Source organism: Syngnathus floridae, chromosome 16 (genome assembly GCF_059516105.1).
Source record: "Syngnathus floridae isolate MCC-2025c chromosome 16, RoL_Sflo_1.0, whole genome shotgun sequence".
NCBI lineage: Eukaryota > Metazoa > Chordata > Actinopteri > Syngnathiformes > Syngnathidae > Syngnathus > Syngnathus floridae.
Genome location: NC_142428.1, coordinates 6,516,025 through 6,534,166, shown reverse-complemented (window position 1 = coordinate 6,534,166; position 18,142 = coordinate 6,516,025). Strand labels below are relative to the sequence as shown.

Below are 18,142 nucleotides of genomic sequence, written 5' to 3'. Positions count from 1 at the left end.
CGCGGTTATGTACCAGGAAATGAACAGATTCAATTTAAGGACGCGTTAAGTCTTCAGTCCTTCACATTGTATATGCATTTTGTATTAAATGCATTAAACTCGTTAAGAGTTACAGATTTCAAATAAATGGAGTTGCACTGCTGCATTCCTGCGTGTAAGTACAGCATGGATCGCTAATTGTTTCACGTTATCTTCCGAGTCGGCGAAAATTCATGCAAACCAAACAAGAATGGCTGCGGAGCAGAAGACGAGCTGGATATTAACTGGTGCAACCATCGCCTGTGTGCTTGCTCTCTATGTGCCGTGTGTGCAGAGGACAGTCCCCGGTGGAGATTCAGGTTGGTGCTAATGCTAGTCTGCAAGCTTCCTTATTTTGAGTCACGTGGGTTTGTTTTGTTTTTGGGGAGTCGCTTGCATGGCACGTTTTTGAGCTGCACATGGGATCTGTCAGGGAAACACGCAATTTGAATTTAATTATAGAATAGGTGGAATTTCTTATACATTTTTTAGAGTGACTTTGCAATCTCTGCGTTTTGTCCTCAATGAAACACGTTTGTTATTATGTATATGTGAACATACAATATTAGGGGTGTCAAACTTATTTTTGTTGCGGGCTGCATCATAGTCATGGTTTCCATTGAAATTGCCAACCCAAATAAATGTCTGAATGTTTCAAATTATATATAGTGTACGGTGCTCAACAAACTAGTGAATGACTAGATAATTAGTTTTCAAAACAGAGATTAAGAAAAACTGTTAACATATTTTAAAAATATGAATGGTAATAAAAATTGCTAGCAATAGATCTATTTTTTTAAAAGTGAAAACAATGTGTAATTTTAATATTGCCATATGAATTTGATGCACAATTTGTCTTCGCGGGCCACATAAAATGATGTGGTGGGCCATATCTGGCCCCCGGGCCTTGAGTTTGACACATGTGTACTATATGTTCTGTATGGACTATATACAACTCCCCTAGATTTTACATGATGTCGGCCAGTGATTCTTCCAACATTCTCTGTAATGCAGTTTGTGAAAGAATAGCTTGCACATTTGCAGAGAGTGTTTAGTGGAGATAGTCAACTTACAGACTTTTAAATTGGCCAAATGAATGCTTCTGCTGCTTGTTCGCTTAGCAGCGGTCTGGCGCACAAGTTGCGAGAAGAAACGCACGTTTGCATATCGCAAGCGCATGAAAAGCTGAGCCAGATATGAATGCGGAACGATGAGGAGAGAGCGCCGAGTAGCCTGGCTGCTCTCATGAATGAGGATGGTTAAACGGTGTTGTGGGTAAAGGGGGGTGCTTTGGAAAAAAATGGCCAGCCCCTTCTCCACAGTGTTTAGGGACGGTGCAGGATGCCCGCTCTGATAGTGCCAGCTGAATTCCCCAGGTCTCCGTCTCCGTGTCCTAATCTCTTTAGGTGTGATGTGCCCTGGAGAAGTTTGAGCACAGCCCCGCGGGCACACTGTTGTCTAGGAATGTGGAGTGTGGAAATGATGGGGATTACGGGAAGACCGGTGTGGGTGCCCATGCTCCACTATCACAAAGACTCTTGGCAACCTCGCTGCTCCCCCGTTGAGTCAATATCTTCCATTTTTGGAGGGAGACTGACTGCAGAACTGCCTCACCGTGAGATGCTTTTGCTCACTCTGTTTGATTTATGTTGAAGGGGGAGGCGGCGCTCAGGGAAAATGAGAAGCTGACGAAGGACAAGAAAATGTGGAAACGGTGGCAAGTAGCTGGCTGCTCGTGCCAAGTGAAATGGAGCTGGAAAGTGTTTAAGCTGTGCAGGTGGAGTTCTGACTTCATGCTCCATTAGACTGATAAGAGTTAGGGATCCTCGTGTGGCACCGATTGTTGGCTTTAAATCACTGTAACAGTAAGCTTGCAAAAATATGAGCGTCGCTCACTGTGCTATCAACCTTTTTGACTGCTTAGATGTCGATATGTTCATGTTTGGATAATGCAATGCATTAGTACATCCCAATATTGAGGTCAATTGAGGTCAGCAAGCAATATGAACATTTGTGATTAACAATTTTCTTTTTTTTATTTTGTGATGCCCTCACAACAGCCACAAACACAACTGCAGTATATTAATTCAGATGCTTACACAAATTCATCAAATAAAATGAAATAATGCTCTTTTATTGGATAATAAAGGGTTGGAAATTTGGAAATAACGTTTTTATGTACATTTTATTAATCAGTTAATAAAGAGGCAGATTGATTGATTATTAAATTAATCATTAGTCACGTGTGTAAGATAATGGAATCAGTATCACGCAATATCCCTTATGGATGATTTGGAGCAGAATCTGCTGCATAAAATCCTGATCAGAACCCCTCCACAACCAAAAAAGGCCAAGTGATGGTGACAATTTGCTCCAGGAACAAATGAATTCATTTTCCATTCATTTCCATTCTGTATAATGCAAAATTGGTTTTGAGGACATTCTTGAATAGCACTTTCTCTCTCGTGCCGGTAGAGGGGGCTGTCTTGAACCCCAACCTTTATCAGTGTCAGTTAATCTGAACCAAATTTCAATTTTCATGAGTGGGAGATGTAAACACTGGGTGAGAAATCAGCATAATTTGAAACGCTCTGGGTGTATTCTGGCACAAATGGGTTTGTGCCCAGCTACATTAAAGCTTGCTCAAATAGCTTTTAGGAGTGTGTGTGTGGGGGGGGGGGGGTCTCCTTTCATTCTGTGTTGTGCCTCACACAGAGCTTGTCAAGAAATTGTGCAGCCGACTCTCCTTTTTGCAGCTTACCTCATTCTGTGACTGTCAGCGGCGTCGCCTTTTTTTCTTTTTTCTGTTTGTGCCCAATGGACTGAAGGCGACACTGAGACACTGGCAGAGAGTGGCAGAAGAAAGACCCCGACGCACGGGGAGGATGGGACCGGAAGCATTCTTCTCAGATCAGCATATGTGTGACAGTGCATCGGAGAGGGTGTCTAATGGCTTGTGTGTACGTGCGTGCCAAGGAAGGGAGGGGGAGGCGTCAGGGGAGAGGCAAGCGCTGAAGAGAATGAGCGTGCCGCTTAGGAAATGTCACACTGGGAAGATTTGCAGGTTTTGATCCTAGCAAATTAATGCAAAACCCCAGTGCAAGTATTTGATTTGGGAAAACTTTAGGAGCAGACTTGTCTCTTAATAATAATTATTGGGTTTACATTAATTTCCTCCCCCATTCTCTTCCACAGGAGAGCTGATCACCACTGCCTGTGAGCTGGGGGTAAGTATTAGCGCTATTGTTTAATCAATTCACTCATTAACTCTTAGAAGCATTAAGCAAGTTTAATTAAGCATGGGCAGAAAGCAGATTAATTCAGTTTCAGTCCACAGGTTCCCCCCCCTCTTCTTCTCTTTACACTTATTTTACCAAGTTGCAAGTAGAGAATGCTATAATTTGCAACCCGTTTTTCAAATCCAATTAAAGTCAATAGTAAGGCGATGGCTTTTGTAGGCTTTGCCTTATGTACGGTATAAGGCTTATTATATCCACCCCTCTTTTTTGTATGTGTGTAAGCCGCAAAGAATGAACTAAATCGGGTTAACAGTTATAATAAGTTTTATTATTTAATAAACTTTATTACGCCGCTGTGATCCTTTTAGGGAGGCTGTGTCGGTGTCACTATGCCAGTAATCCTGCCGTTAGGGCTGCAGTCCGTGTGGCCTGCCCGGCTGCTTCGTGGGCCTCCCAAAGGCCTCGTAGGCCACCCCTGTGTCCCAGGCTCCCCGTTTTCATCCCAAGAGCTTCTTCCATTTCAGCACCCTGACTTTTTTTTTTTTTCCTCTCTCAGCTATCCTAAAATTGAATCTGTGCTGTCATTCTTTTGGACTCAAGTTCACGACGTTCTCTGACCTTCATAGTTTTCAAGTACGCCATGTTCTTCCAACATTGACCGACAAAGTAGTCAAACTCACCTTTCCGCAATGTCTTCAGATGAAACGCTGGCCCCTTCTCTTCTGCCAGTGTGACTCATGTTATCAGTGCCAGGAAATGAATCTGTCTTTAATGACTGAGCCCTTATCTGGGCAAAGGAGACTTAGCGGCTAATTGCTGTGATTGCTGAGATCCCCCCAGACGAGAAGGACTGCGGCTCGGAGGTGGTTTTGGGGGGGGGGCTGGGGCGGGCGAAGATCACGTGTTGTGCGGCGTGCTCTCGGGAGCCGCACTGTCCTTGGGAAGAGGCCAAGGAAAGACAAGTGAAGAGTGCAAGGGGGGAGTTTTCTTTGGCGTCAGTCAATATGGATTCTGCCTAACCTGTTCAGGGTTGCAAATTCATCTAACGACCTGAAAGTGAACCACTATACAAATGACCATCACTCACTGTCCTTTGTAACATTTTGTCTAGGTGGCCCATCCGCCCGGATACCCGATCTTCACGCTGCTATCTCACCTGACTATGCGTCTCCTGCCGACACTTTCACCAGCTCACAGCGTCAACCTCATGAGCAGCGTGCTGGGGGCAGCGGCATGTGGCACCCTCTGCATGACTGTATGCAGGTAGGCAGACCCTTGTAGCTGCACAGAAAAACAGTTTAAGCCTGTATGTGCATCTCAAATTAAGATCTGTTGAAAGGTCATTAGTTTTAGTAGAGTTGAGATTTATTAAATAAAATTCCCTCATTAAAAAACATTTTATTTCTTACCATATTTCTTGAAATTATTATTTCATATATTTTAAAAAAATAATTATTTGATATAATTCCACTCCCTTTGTGGTGACTATCTGACACATTTTGGGTTGAACTCCTCTCACATCTGAAAAGGCCAATGCGTAATAACATCACTGGACAAATATGCACACAGGAAATTGATTGAAGGGTTAGTGTTGACATTCTTGCACTACTTTTTTTTTTCTTCTTACATCTGGATGCAGTGTGAGGCACAGAGTGGCATTTTGGGGTCCTGACAGCCTGGTGCTGATGTCCCTAATCCTCTGATCAGCATTCAGGAGCAGAGCTGGTGCTGCCCTCCCCCTGCCACAACCCTGCCCAGCCTGTTTACCCATCAGCCACCCGTTGCGAGTTAGCGCTAGCTGGTGTGTGTGTATGTATATCACAATTATCATGCCCTCCAACCCCCCCCACACCATCACATCTCTGTATTCCTGCGACCCCCCGTGTTGCCCAGCGTGCGCCCAATCCTGACATGGCACGATTTCTAATCTGCCGCTTCTTGCCTCCTGGGTCGAAAAAGGAACACCATCACAAACGCTGTCTTGCCCTCTCTTATAACTTGCCTCACTCTCCTGCACATGATGATACTTTTTGGTCGTGTGTGTACACTTTGGATTGGTCAATAATTTGTAAAATAAATAGCAGAATAATATGGGCTTCATGATTTTAGTTACTACTTTATAAACAAGCCAGCAGTTTTATTATTATTATTATTTTTTTAGTAATCAAATAGTTTGTTAAACTATCATTATTTTTTTAAATGATAGTTTATTAAATTAGAAAGCAAATCCCCATATGTGCTGGCAATTTTTTTTTTAAATACTACACTTAAAAATACAGTAAATTGTGTTATGTCCAATTAGAAAGTAAATTTATCCTAATATTACAATACGTACAAAATAAGCTTAACGAGTTAAATTACAACTTAGTTGTCTATGCAATTGCAGAAGACATCGTTGCAATTTGTTAATATCCAAAGTACAATATTTGATTCCCCTTTGATGGGATGTAACGCAATTATTTAATTTGAGACTTGAAAGATTAACAATCTGCATTTTTGCAGTTTGGACATAGTTGTAATATATAACAAACCAAATAAAATTCGAGCACACTGCATATTCCAGTTGAGCTGTTTAAATCTATTCGTTGTTTTTTTTTTTTTTTGGATGACCCCACAGCTTTAATGCCATTCATGAGTTTCTATTCAGTTGGAGGACTGGAAGTTGCTTTTGGCCAGACGTTGAGAGGCGGTTACTTCCAGGCCAGAAATATCCATGCTGTCTGGGAGCATTTTGGCTCACAGCGTGCATGTTAACTATAGCCCTGTTTGTAATCTCTGGGGATTTAGATTGAATTTTGGATTATGGCAAAGTGAAAAGTCATTATGAAAACATCCCGTACCACTCTACCTCAACTCGAGCTTGATGGGTAGCAAGGACCTCAGCCAAAGCAAACACTCACATAGCATAAGCTGTTAAGTGTGAACGTAACGTAATCTATAAGCTCAATGCGGAAAAAAAAATACAAATTTAAAAAGCATAAAAGGTTTTTGTCTATTCAGGACCTCGATTGAGTTCGGTCGGTAAGTGTCGTAGCGTTAATTAGACGAGTTGCTCAATTCATTCCCTCACAAACAAATAATAATTTTACGCCCTCAAATGAAAATTGTATTTGAAGGCATTTTGTCTCCGTTCGAATAGCACATTTATCTGAAATCTAGCCAAACCTTTGAAGTATCAATTTAAACGAGTCGACTGGATCGCGGCATTTATCATGACGGGGGTTTGTGCGTTCGTAGCTTTGGAACTGGAAGGCACTTTGCTTGGGCAAATGTAGAAATATAACACTTCCCTTTGATTTGTCAATTCCAATTGCTTCTCTTGCCTTGATCATGCGGTTTGATGGTCAAATTGCACGTCTTGATATGTTTTCACACTGTGGCCTGACAAGCCTTTGAGGATGGCGCACATAATGATAATTGCTATCGATTGCACTGGGAAGCTCACCGAGGAAAAACACTCGGCCCGCGGAATGCGACGGGCCTCAGACTCCAGAGGAATGCACCCTTCATAACGGGATAATCCAGACGGCTCTGTATTCTGCGCTCGCTCTCGTTTCACACTTTATCTGCTAAAGCTGCTCTGTATCTCCCACTACCTTAGAGGGATCTCTCCCCATTCCTGAGCTTATCCCGAGAAACCAGGAGCAGACACGTTAGCATGCTGACAGCCTTCAGAGGAGAAAAACAACCCTGGAACACTCGAACATCAGCATTTTTTAGCTTGATCGCGATTACATAATAAGCACAGCAAACATGTCGGTCCTTCTTCTATCCTTTGGATGAGAGGCTCTGTTGATAACTCAGGTAGCAGGAGGGTGAGTGTGGTTGAGATGGTTCCCTGGCCTTGCTTGACTCCGTGTCAGAACCAAAATCTGGATGTTGTTTTATTTCCACTCTATCTCGTGTATTATATTGTGTTCTAATACCCCCCCAACATCAGCATGACCAATAGTTCCCCCAGGACTCCTTCTCTAATACAGTTAAACAGATGCCTAATGAAGATGTTATTTCCTCATTACTGGCTACGGAATGGGGATAGAGAGGAGGAGGGCCAGATAGACAGCAGAATACAGCGCCAGTTTAATAGTCCTTTTCACCCTTAGGCCTGAGATTGTGTCTGTCTCGGACGTCAATATTACATTTCCTCAACCACCACAGGCAGTCTTAATAAGGCACCCGGCATGGAGATGGATCAGACTCGGCAATTACAGTTCAGCCACGATGAGTTAATGCTGTCTATACGGCAACATTTATGTAGCACTGCTGTGTGCTTAATGACTGGTGGAAAAGCAGCAAGAAAAATGGCTGTCAGTAAATTGCATAAACATGATTTTTTTTTTTGCATGTGTGTAAATTGCTTCCCCCCCCCCCTTGCGCCGGTAATTTTTGTGTGTTGGGTTGAGATTATGATTGCATTGCGGGAGAAATTGTCATGTCAGTGGCTGCATTGTTTGAGCAGAATTGTGTTGATTAATTTTATACGCGCTATGAGCACTGGAGCGCTTCCTGGAGGAGAGGTGTCTGAGTGGCAGTCGGCGTCCCTTCATTTATTCTCCTCGCTTGTGGAGAAAACTGCATCCTCGGGATGAGGGAGGGGAGTATGTTTTGGTAATTGCTCTAAAATTGGGTCGTGGCATGCCACATTTGGTTGTGCTTTATTTGAAAAAGGTTATAGTGACGCATAACGCACGGACAATATTGTTGTCGTCAATTGTTAAATTATTATTAGTGATGACTTGGTTACTTAAGACAGGGATGTCAAACTTTTTTTTCACGGGCCGCATTGTAGTCATAGCTTCTTTTGGAGGGCCATTATGACTGTCAACCCAAATAAATGTATGAGCATCTTATATTCAGTAAAAGCTACAAAACAAACTGACAAATAACTCGTTTTCAAGTCAGACGAATAAAAACTGGTCAAATATTTTAAAAAAAAGATATTAAAAGTGAAGACAATTTGCAATTCTAGTAATAACACACGAATTTGATGCACGATTTGTCTTCGCGGGCCACATAAAATGATGTGGCGGGCCGTATTTGGCCCCCGGGCCTTGAGTTTGACACCTGTGACTTAAGATGTTTCACAAACTGTTTCATTGAGAAGTAGATTTATTTATTTATTTATTTATTTATTTATTTATTTATTTATTTATTTATTTATTTTTTACTGGATTTGCATGATACTGAACTCTCTCTTCTCTTTAGTTTCTTTGAACAATTCTATTACAATAGCAACATATTTGCCACTAGCATTGCATTTTTCATGAAAGGAAAAGAAGAAGACAGTATATCAATTGCAATTTGGCTTTAAAGTTCAAAGCATTGAAACGCTCTCTATGATAATAGCTCCTAAGTACCCAGCCTCTTCCGCTGGCCAGTGTAGAGCCCCCGAGGGTGTCATCGATGGCCAGCTGGAAGCGTCCATCGCAGGCCACCTTCTCTACGGGTTGCCTCCCCTCCTCAGGAATGTGTGATTCCTTTCCAGCACTCCCGCAAAAAGCACTCGGTCGAGTACAGCGCGCCGCTGATATGCGACGGCACATTTGTGGTATTTATTGTCTGGTCCCCGAGGTGGCGTGTATCGCTGGCTGCCCCGACCGAGCTCCATTGTGATGTGCCATTCAGTGCACAGGGCTGCTGTACGCTTTTGTGTGTCGTTATTTAGCACAGACGACTGCCGCTGCTGGCACGTCTCGAGTGCACACTGTGTAGCGAGAGCTTCGCTGGTAAATGAGGCAGGTCCCATTTTGACACTTCAAAGTGGTTTTACTGCGCCTTTGTGGAGTCCTTGAAGGGGACACTGCTTACCAGAGCCTGTTGTACTATTGTCATTTCTTATTTATGTATTTACCTTTCATCTTTCTCATTTATAGAAAATATTCTTTATATGAGGGACTATTAAAAACTAGACCACTGGTAATTAACATTGACATTGTCATCATGTCTTGTCAAAGAGGTTAATTGGCCACCAGGTGAGGTTGCCGACATTTTGGCAGCGAGGAATCTTAGCTGGATTGTTCTTCTGCCACATTCCAGCCAGGCCTTTGTGTCCGAGCATTTCTACACAACAGGCATCCTGTTCTACAGAGAACGGCGATAACAGTAAATGCAACCTCTCTAGTGTCAGTGTGTCCTGTTATATCCGGCAGGCCTGGAGAATAAGCTGTAGAGAGGCAGACGTGGACCCAGGTGGTCCCACGTAGACTGGCGGGTCATTTACAGCTAGGCTCCAACGGACTGTCAAGTTCTAACAGAACGATTTGTCAACCACCCAGTGAGAATAAAGTAGGAGAAGATGTGTGTCTGAATATGTGACAAGTGCTGCATATCTATCAGGTGGGGCTTAAGAAGCTAGAACTGACTTGTTGTAATAACTGTGTCCGTGGACCCCCCTGACTGTTCTACACCCGTACAAAAAGAACCCCCCCCCCCTGCTAGGAGTGTGAGCTTTGGGTTAATTGTCAAGCAGGGAGGTAAACTTGTGTGTGCAGGGGTCCCCTGTTTGCCCTCGCCACCTTCATCCCGGCTTCAAGTTACAACTAATTCCTGGAGCGGGGCGGCGAGGGAAGACGGCGCTATCTCTTATTAAGACTCGCACCGAGACGCCCCATCAACACGCTGTGCCCCCCCCCCCCGCCCTTTCGCACACACATTCGCAAGCTCGCCTTACAGCGAACACAAAAAATAGTGAAGGAAAAGAAAGCCCAAGAAAAAAGGGGGAAGTAGTCAGCAAGCAAGATTTTTTTCCCCCCCTCGCTCTTTTTTCCCTTCGATTTAGCGCGCTTTCCTCAGAAAGCACCATTGTTCCCCTCGCCTAAGTCTCATCAGGCCTTTTGTGGCTGACTATCACAGCGGCAGGCAGAGCGCTGGAAATGTATAAATGGTATCATGCCTTCTGATTAATGGCGGTGCTTATGAGTCAGGTCTGATAACGGGCCTGCTCTCTACTCAATTTCAGATACCGTTAATGGAATCTGTCTTCTGCGATTGTAATGTGAGAGCGCCTAATTTGCTATGGAGCTTGAAGCTGTCACCGGCAAGGGATTGTGGGGTCATAAGGGACCTGGCAGCCGTTTGGCCTGCAGCTTGTATCTGCCGCGCTGAATAGAGCAGCTCTCTGCCTGTCAGTTAGCTGATAGGCTGATGAGGACTCTAAGCCACTCCACACAATGGTGGAAAGGGCCATACTGCCTGACTTCCCTAATTGTCGAGCCCGCTCATATTTCCGAGCCAGCGTGCAGGGGACCGGGCTGCTCCTTCCCCCCCTCCCCCTTCTCTCTTTTTCTCTCTGTTTGAACTTTTTTTTTCTGCTTTAGTTCCTCCTTCATCCGGCGCAACCCTTTAACACACATTTGACTGCACTATTTTGCCCCCCCTCCTCCTCCTCCTCTTCTCCCCCTCCATCATTTGTCACCTCTCTCTCTTCCCTCTCTGTCTCTCATTTTAGTAAGTGGTGGGTCTTAGCGTATGACAGATTAGGCCAAGTTTGCTTCAATTACAGCAAAGGGGATGGAGACATTACAGGAGAGGAGGAAGGGGAAAACTTTTGTGCACACATTATATTTAAGAAGCTGAGGATAAAGTGCTATCACCACCACAGCGTTTTTCAGGACGGTCTGTTTGAGATCAACTGGCTTCTTTGAGAAGGCGTGCTGGTGGGTTATATTTCTCATTTGGGCCAATTCACAAAATGTTTTTCTGGGTCTTGTTTGTGATGAATAAATTGGAATGCAAAGAGTCTGGGTAAGTTGTTGGGTTTTTCACTGCATAGGTTTAATGTGAAACTGAGAAAAAGCGGCAAAAACTTAGGCCAGTGTATATAAAGCCAGAAAAAAATCCAGAAAAAAAATGAAAATGCTGAATATATCCCAGACATGCCATGTAAACAAACAAAAAAATGCAATGTCGGAAAATTGGGTAAAGGGAGAATTTATGAACAGTTCCAAATAAGTCAGAAAAATCTTCCGGCTTCTGCTAGAATGCAAAAAAAAATGTCAGAAAAAGCCAACTTGAACATCTGAACTTTATTTGGAGTTAATTATAGGCACTTTAAACAATGGCAATGTGAATTTGACAGAAAATGGTTCCAAAGATCCAAAGAGGTTAGTTTTTATTTTATTTTACGTAAGAAAACAAAACAAAAAAAACAATAGTGATTTGATATTTTATAGTCATTGCTTTCTTTATGTGATCAAGGTCTTCCACCCCAAACAGGTTGGTCGGTCCTGGTCCTGGAGCAGCCCTGGCTGGAGGCGTCTTTGCTGTTTCCAGGCTGACTTGGCAGTGGTCAATGGTTGCGGAGGTTTTCACCCTCAACAATCTTTTCACTGGGCTGCTCTTCTTCTCTACCGCCAGCTTTCACTCAGCCAAGAATGCATCTGAGAGGCGAAAGGTAATTAGATGTTCCAATTTCTTGTTGAAATGTCTTCCCAATGTCATACTGGACTTTTTGTGTGCTAGCATTCACAGTGGGGGGCACTTTGCTGCGGGCTGGGACTGTGCAACCAGCATACCCTGGTGGTCTATGTACTTACAGTCATTCCGTGGGTCTTCTACAGACTTCACTCACACAGGGTAAGCCGGAAGTTCTTCATTCTCTTCCAATACCATCCTTGATTGCAAATCTGTCTTGACAGGAGCTGTCCCTACGTAGCCTCATCTCGATGGGAACGTGCTTCCTGCTGGGTTTTCTGCCCTACATCTTCCTGCCTATCTCCTGCTACGTGAACTCGGCCCGTTGGAGCTGGGGGGACCAGACCACCATATCAGGCCTGCTAACCCACCTACTCAGAGCTGAATATGGTACCTTCAGTCTGGTGAGAGTTCCTTGCTCTATTTGGCCTTTGTTGTTCTCTGGTGTGATGAGTTTGGTTGTGTTTGCAGGCAAAGACGCAGAGCTCTGTAAACCTGACGTCATTACTGAGGTAATTTTTTTCTTCTTTTTGCAGCCATGGTTGAGTGAGACGTACCCTTTTAACTGTTCTGGTCCAACCGCACCAACTTGTTCTCGGATCTCCATCATTTCCACATCCCATCCCTGTCTCTTTCACAAGCCTTTGTTCTTTTACTCTCTCCCATCCAAGCACAACTGAACCTTCTTAGAGGGCCAAATCACTCTTTTGTTTCACCAGCAGTTTGAAATGATCACTCAGCACTGCTGTTTAAAGCGTGACGAGCTGTGATGACAGACGCTGCAACAGCCTTGGAAAAAAAAAAAAAAAATTCCATTCCACTCTTCATATCTTTCTCCAGCTGATGGAATGGGGGTGCCTGTGTATCTTAAGGCCCCCCATTGCCGCTGCCCCCCCATCCAGCATCCCTCTGCCAGGCACCCTCCACTACTCCTCACCCCCGTCGCTTGATGGACAAGCGCACCTTCAAAATGGGGAAGAGAGGCGAACATGACAGGCATGTCGCACTGGAGACGTAAACCCACTGGAGAAGCTGACACAACCACTCGCAAGCACACACTCACACATAGTGTACATTGGGAGATATAGAGACTCAATAAGCTGTCAAATCGAGATGGGTATTAAGCAAGAGGCAGGAAACTATCAGCGTGCTCGGAGAAAAACGCTCAGTGACTGACAAGAGCTGAGAAGAGAGGACGGGGCAGCGCGGAGGGGGGCGCGTGACACTGTCATTCGAATCTGTCAATCAGTTTGAAAGGAGGAGCGCACAGTCCAAGGAGTTTGTTTTGATAGGGGGACGGCGAGGATTTGGTAATTGGTGTCCTTGAGTTCTGTCACAGGATGAGCAGACCGCATGCTCATCGTGTTTGCTTGCTTGTGTATTTGTAGGGCCCAGTTGGACCACTGCCTGGCAGACCTTTCTCTTCCTGTCGTAGCTCTGGCGGGATTAGGCCTCCTTCTGTCCTCCATGAATAGGTAGGATGAAGGTGCAAATCGTACAACTCGAACGGAAAACATGAACTACTCTCAGGTTAAGACAAAAACCCTGCAGTTTTTAAATTTGCATCCCCAAGTAAATGATTTTATGCAATTTTATGGAGTTGACGTTCACTAGAAGAAGAATGGGATGCAAAATTAAGATCATGCTAATCCGAGTTGAGCTAATAATGGATGTGATTGAATGGAATTTCAATTACTGTATGATACGTTGTGTGACCAGGTTGTTTGTAAAACCCAACTGACTAAATTTTTGTTTTATTTAGTTTTTATTTGTATTTCAGTCTACAGCTACGCTGTAATGAGTAAATGATTCAGAGTTTGGCGCCAGATCCTAATGACTCAGGCCACTCGAAGAAAATGTCCCGCTTAGCAGGCTGAATTGTCGACTCACTCATATTTCAATAGAAAATCAGTTTTTCTCCTGAAGTGTTTCTTTTTTTTGTTTTCCAGAAAGTATTGCTCCGTGAGCTGGCTGTTGATTTCCATGCTGCTCATCTACTCGCTGTTTTTTGCTTGGAGGGCAAATTTGGACATCAGTAGACCTTTATTGTTTGGAGTGGTAAGAAAAAATTTGCGATGATCTTGGAAACTTTACATTTTGTCTTACTGCAGGCATCACTCTGTGTGCTGCAGGTGGAGCGTTTTTGGATTCAGGGTGATGCTGTCGTGTGTGTTCTGGCTGGCCTCGGCTTCAGTTTGACCCTCACGAGGCTTGAGAGGTGGTTCGGCCATGGCGGTTTTTGGAAGACCACGTCCTGGGTCCTCACCTTGGCACTACTTGGACACATGATTCACACTAATCATAGGTGAGTTCTACATTTCCCAGCATCCCAAGTTACCTCAGTAGAGAAAAGTTAAAGCGAAAAGAAAAGGGGGGAAAATAAAAAGTCCTCTCTCATGCCTGTTAAAATCCCCGCGCATAAGTTTTTCCTTGAGTCAACCCGATTTGTTTCTACTCCGTGCTTCAGACCCGCGGTATGAACATGTCAGGTTTCTCTCCGCTCACCTCGTGGTAAGGGCTAAAGAGAGGCACGGTTAGCACATAGATTCCACTCGCTGAGCTCAGCCTGAGATGTTAGCTGTCCGAGGCGGCAGATTACACCGGCGAGGTGCAGAGGCGTGCCAGACAGCCATCACTGAGCGGCTTTGATCAAGAGGAGAGCATGGCCTGCGCTGTCATACCCATCATACCTGTCTGCTCACGATTAGATAGGCAGCTGTACACAGGCGAAGGGGCGGGGCGGGGTGGCGGGTGGGGGGGCACTGACAACCTACCCTCAGAGCACCTTGTAAGCGCGCTCCCAAGCAAACATGCCGACTTTCTTTTCTACAGTATCACGTATAGAACGGAGGTGAAGGTGCACTTCTTTGATGCAAGTAAACAAAGCTCCTGTTTTCATATGTTAGGGAGTGTGATCAGAGCAGCAACGGCGTGGTGGAACGCTTCGGCAGGGAGCTTTTAGCGTCCTTCCCAACAAATTCCATCATCCTGACCAGAGGAGATCTGCCGGGGAACTCCCTCCGCTACCTGCATTACTGTCTTGATGTACGGCCTGATGTGCGCCTGGTCGACCAGGAGGTCAGAGCCTCACTATCTTTGATCAAGTTTCCACCATTGACCATAAAAAAACTCCCCATCCTATTTTCATCCTTATAAACAAACAAAAATGTTCTCTTTCTTCTCTCAAGATGATGACGTACAGTTGGTATGTAAGAAAACTGGGACCGCATCTCCCTGGAGTGCATTTTCCCGGCGGCCAGTGGGACTCAACGCACTCCGAGGAGAAAGACATCTTCAATCTGGAGCAATTTCTAATCCACAACTCCCAGTGAGTCACAAATGAATGCTAAAATGGTCCAACAGAGCAGTAGGTGATCTCATTAGGCAGCGGAATTGTTGACCCAGCGCTAAACGCCGGGTGAAGATAAGCACATAGGTATGTTGAGTCTTTAAAAGGACTTTGATGAATCTAGTCGCTAATCTGCTTGATTTTGTTAAACAGTCTCTTGGCTCTGTTCTGAAACTGAGATGAGACTGGTTAATACCAAGTCCACCAGGGGGCAGTATTTGCTAGGCAAAAAAGGATAACCTCTCTGGAGGGCAACAGCACACAGGGGTTTTAACCCCCAGGGGCTGGAGCACCTGGTCTAAGATGGAAGTCTCTAAGTCTAACCTACTTGTATTATCTCAGATGAGGGCAAAAGGGGTTAATTGCACTCTATTTCATTTTCTGCAGGAGGGACGTGTTTGCCTGTATCGGGCTGCCCACCGGAGACCCGAGCTGGGCTCGTAGTTTCTCCCGCTGGCCCTTTGGTGTGTGTGACTTCCTGGTGCCTGCTCAGAGACAGTTTCACCCGAAAGAGTGGGCCAATCACACACACAATCTTTACAACTGGAGCGAGCCACACAACCAGTAAGCAACAAAAAAATAATGCGTCCCTTTGGAAAGACATCCCGATGAATTTGTTATGAAGAACAAGCGCAATTTCCATTTCTTGGGTTTTATTTCTCATTTTCACATTTGTCATTCAGACAGATAAGTAAACATGGCGCATTGAATCCAAGGATGCAGATCTGTTTGCTTCTCGGTCATCCTCGTGGAGCTTGGCTGTGCTCTGTTCTCCATGCTGTGATCTGCTTTCTTTGTGAATTCAAGCAGAGCATAGACATTAGGCTCTCAGCCATTTGAAATGAAAGTGAAGATGGAAAATAATGAGTTTCAAATTGCGTTTTGTCAATAACTGTGTCAAAAGTGGAATTAGTCAGAGCTACATATTCGGTCTCGCTTGCCAGCAGCCCCTCATTCACTCGGATATCCACGGCTGAATACTGTGACATTATTTCCCGCACTCTCACGACAAGCGTGATGCCCACCAGCTAAATAAATATCAGCACCGGGACCTTGCTAAAATATTCTTTTGAAGAAGAGGTCAAGTGCTTACAATCTTCAAGTGGAAAAAGGCAAATGTGGTTTTACTCCATGTCGAATGTGCAAGCTGCCATTGTTGCTCAGTCATTTAAAGTTGATGCGGTAAACATTTGTTCAGCGCTCCAGACCATGCACAACAATATATTCACATTTGGATTCATTAAGTGTTACTGCCGAAGCTTTTTAGATAAATATTTGTTTTTGTTCCAACTCCCAGTTTCCACTCTGCATCCTGGGAGCGTGTGGCTAATGAGGAGATGTGGCAAGCCAGGTACACTCAAACTGTTTTACTTCAGATATTCACTTTGCATGCTGTACTTGCTAGAACATCTCCAGAAACCATTCTGGTGTGGTCGAGCATCTTCAGTATATGTGCATTCTATTTTGCATCTCCATAAATCACTCTATCGAAGTGATGTCATCCATCCGTTCATCCATCCATCCAGCACTTAGCCCTGATCCTAAGCGCTTTGTTTCAGGATGAAGACAGCTTTCTTTCTCTTTGACCTGGCTGAGAGGATACAGGGAGAGGGCAAATCTGACCTCTTTGAGCTCTCTTACACTGTGAGTATAACATTAACAGTGCTTCTACATTAATAATGCATTTTTTTTCATATTATTATAATAGCAGACAGATTTAAATGCCACTTCCTGGAAATACTGCATAATGGTAAAAACATCTGCTTTTATAATAGTCCCACTATGTCTGCTTGCAGCTGTATAAGGCGCTTGTGGAGTCCTACTCCAACTACCCTTCAAATTGGGACAAGAACCTGGCACTGGCCTGTGAGAGGCTCCTCCGCTCAGGTCACCAAGGCTACGGTCTAGACGGCCTGCTGACCTGCAGCATCCAGCACTTTACTCTCTATTTGGACAAGGAGCCCGCAGATCCGCAGGCGCCCGCCATACGCTCAGCCGTTGCCCACCTGTTGAAAGAAAGAGATCGGCACCGCCAGAGCCGCACCTGACAGGTTTTGACCTGACGCCCAGAAGGTATGAAGGTAAAAGTGGTTTTCTTGTGCCACGTTGGATGAACTAAACCGGAATAGCTGGACTACAGGAAGCCTCGTATGACCCCAATCAAGTTTGTCCCCCATTGACCCTCCCACTTGATTGCTTTATCGTTACATCTTGATCACCCCCCCCCCCTCCCCCTTCCTGCTCACGCAGCTTTTAATGTACTGATTATTTTTGCCTTGGCCGACGCTCCACTTCAGTTTTTTTTTTTCCCCTTCCACATTAGGATGACAAGATTGAGGGAAACCCAATTTGGGGGCCGAAATGGGGGATTAGAGCAGCTGTTTAATCTAGGACAGACTTGCACTGTGCCACCCAGTCCCGGCACTCGCCACCCATCCCCCTGTCCATCCATCAGTCTATCTTAGATGGTCTTTTAAATGTTTAAAACTAATGGATTCGATTAGGTGCCCCCCCTCCCCTCCTTTACTCTTCTGTCCTAACGGGAGGCCTGTAATCCTTCATGGATTTAAATGAAATGTCACAATGCCAGAGACCCTTTTAAAGTGCGTGTACGCACACGTGTCTGTTCGTTTTTAAAATTTTTCTGCATGTGTGCGGACATGCGTAGATCTCAACCAGAGTTCTTCTCATGTCCCATACATCCAGAAATGGCTTCCTGAGAAGAACCCAAATGTTGATGTCCCACTGGAGACCCCAGTGCACTTTATTCTGAATAATCTTGACATTGTTAAGGAAACAATGGTAGTTGGTGATATTCTACAATGTAGGTTGTGGTTGTTTGACTATATTTTTTTACCTTTTGTGTCCAAAGTTGTTTCTATAGGTTTAATAAAGAAATGGGGACCACAGAAGACTTTGTGTCATTGTTGCCCACCACATTTGTGACATCACAAGTTGTGCGATTCAGGGTTTTGTTGTCTTCTGCCCACTTTCTGTTTTTACTTTACTTGTCTCTGTTCCGCCCTCACCCCGTCCTCTCCTCTTCTCCCCTCTCGCTGCTGCTTTCTCTGAGAGTCAGTTGCCCACCCTAAATCAGCAAGCTGCCGAGGATTGCGGAAACCCG

At 44.6% G+C, this 18,142-nt stretch overlaps 1 protein-coding gene across 2 annotated transcripts; it reads left to right on the top strand.

The window, feature by feature from the left end:
- tmem260 (transmembrane protein 260) lies at positions 1-17,930 on the top strand. 2 transcript variants are annotated; one of them, XM_088356338.1, is made up of 17 exons: positions 1-154; positions 314-338; positions 3,214-3,245; positions 4,369-4,520; positions 11,472-11,649; positions 11,718-11,831; positions 11,894-12,073; positions 12,141-12,181; positions 13,058-13,144; positions 13,619-13,727; positions 13,802-13,974; positions 14,576-14,747; positions 14,858-14,997; positions 15,406-15,582; positions 16,316-16,369; positions 16,578-16,662; positions 16,815-17,930. In XM_088356338.1, the coding sequence occupies exons 4-17, from the start codon at positions 4,420-4,422 to the stop codon at positions 17,064-17,066; spliced, it is 1,863 nt and encodes a 620-aa protein (XP_088212464.1). In that variant the 5' UTR covers positions 1-154; positions 314-338; positions 3,214-3,245; positions 4,369-4,419; the 3' UTR covers positions 17,067-17,930. The 2 variants fall into 2 exon arrangements, with proteins under 2 accessions (XP_088212464.1, XP_088212463.1); XM_088356337.1 differs by having other exon boundaries at positions 1-338.
- Positions 17,931-18,142: the final 212 nt, after the last annotated feature.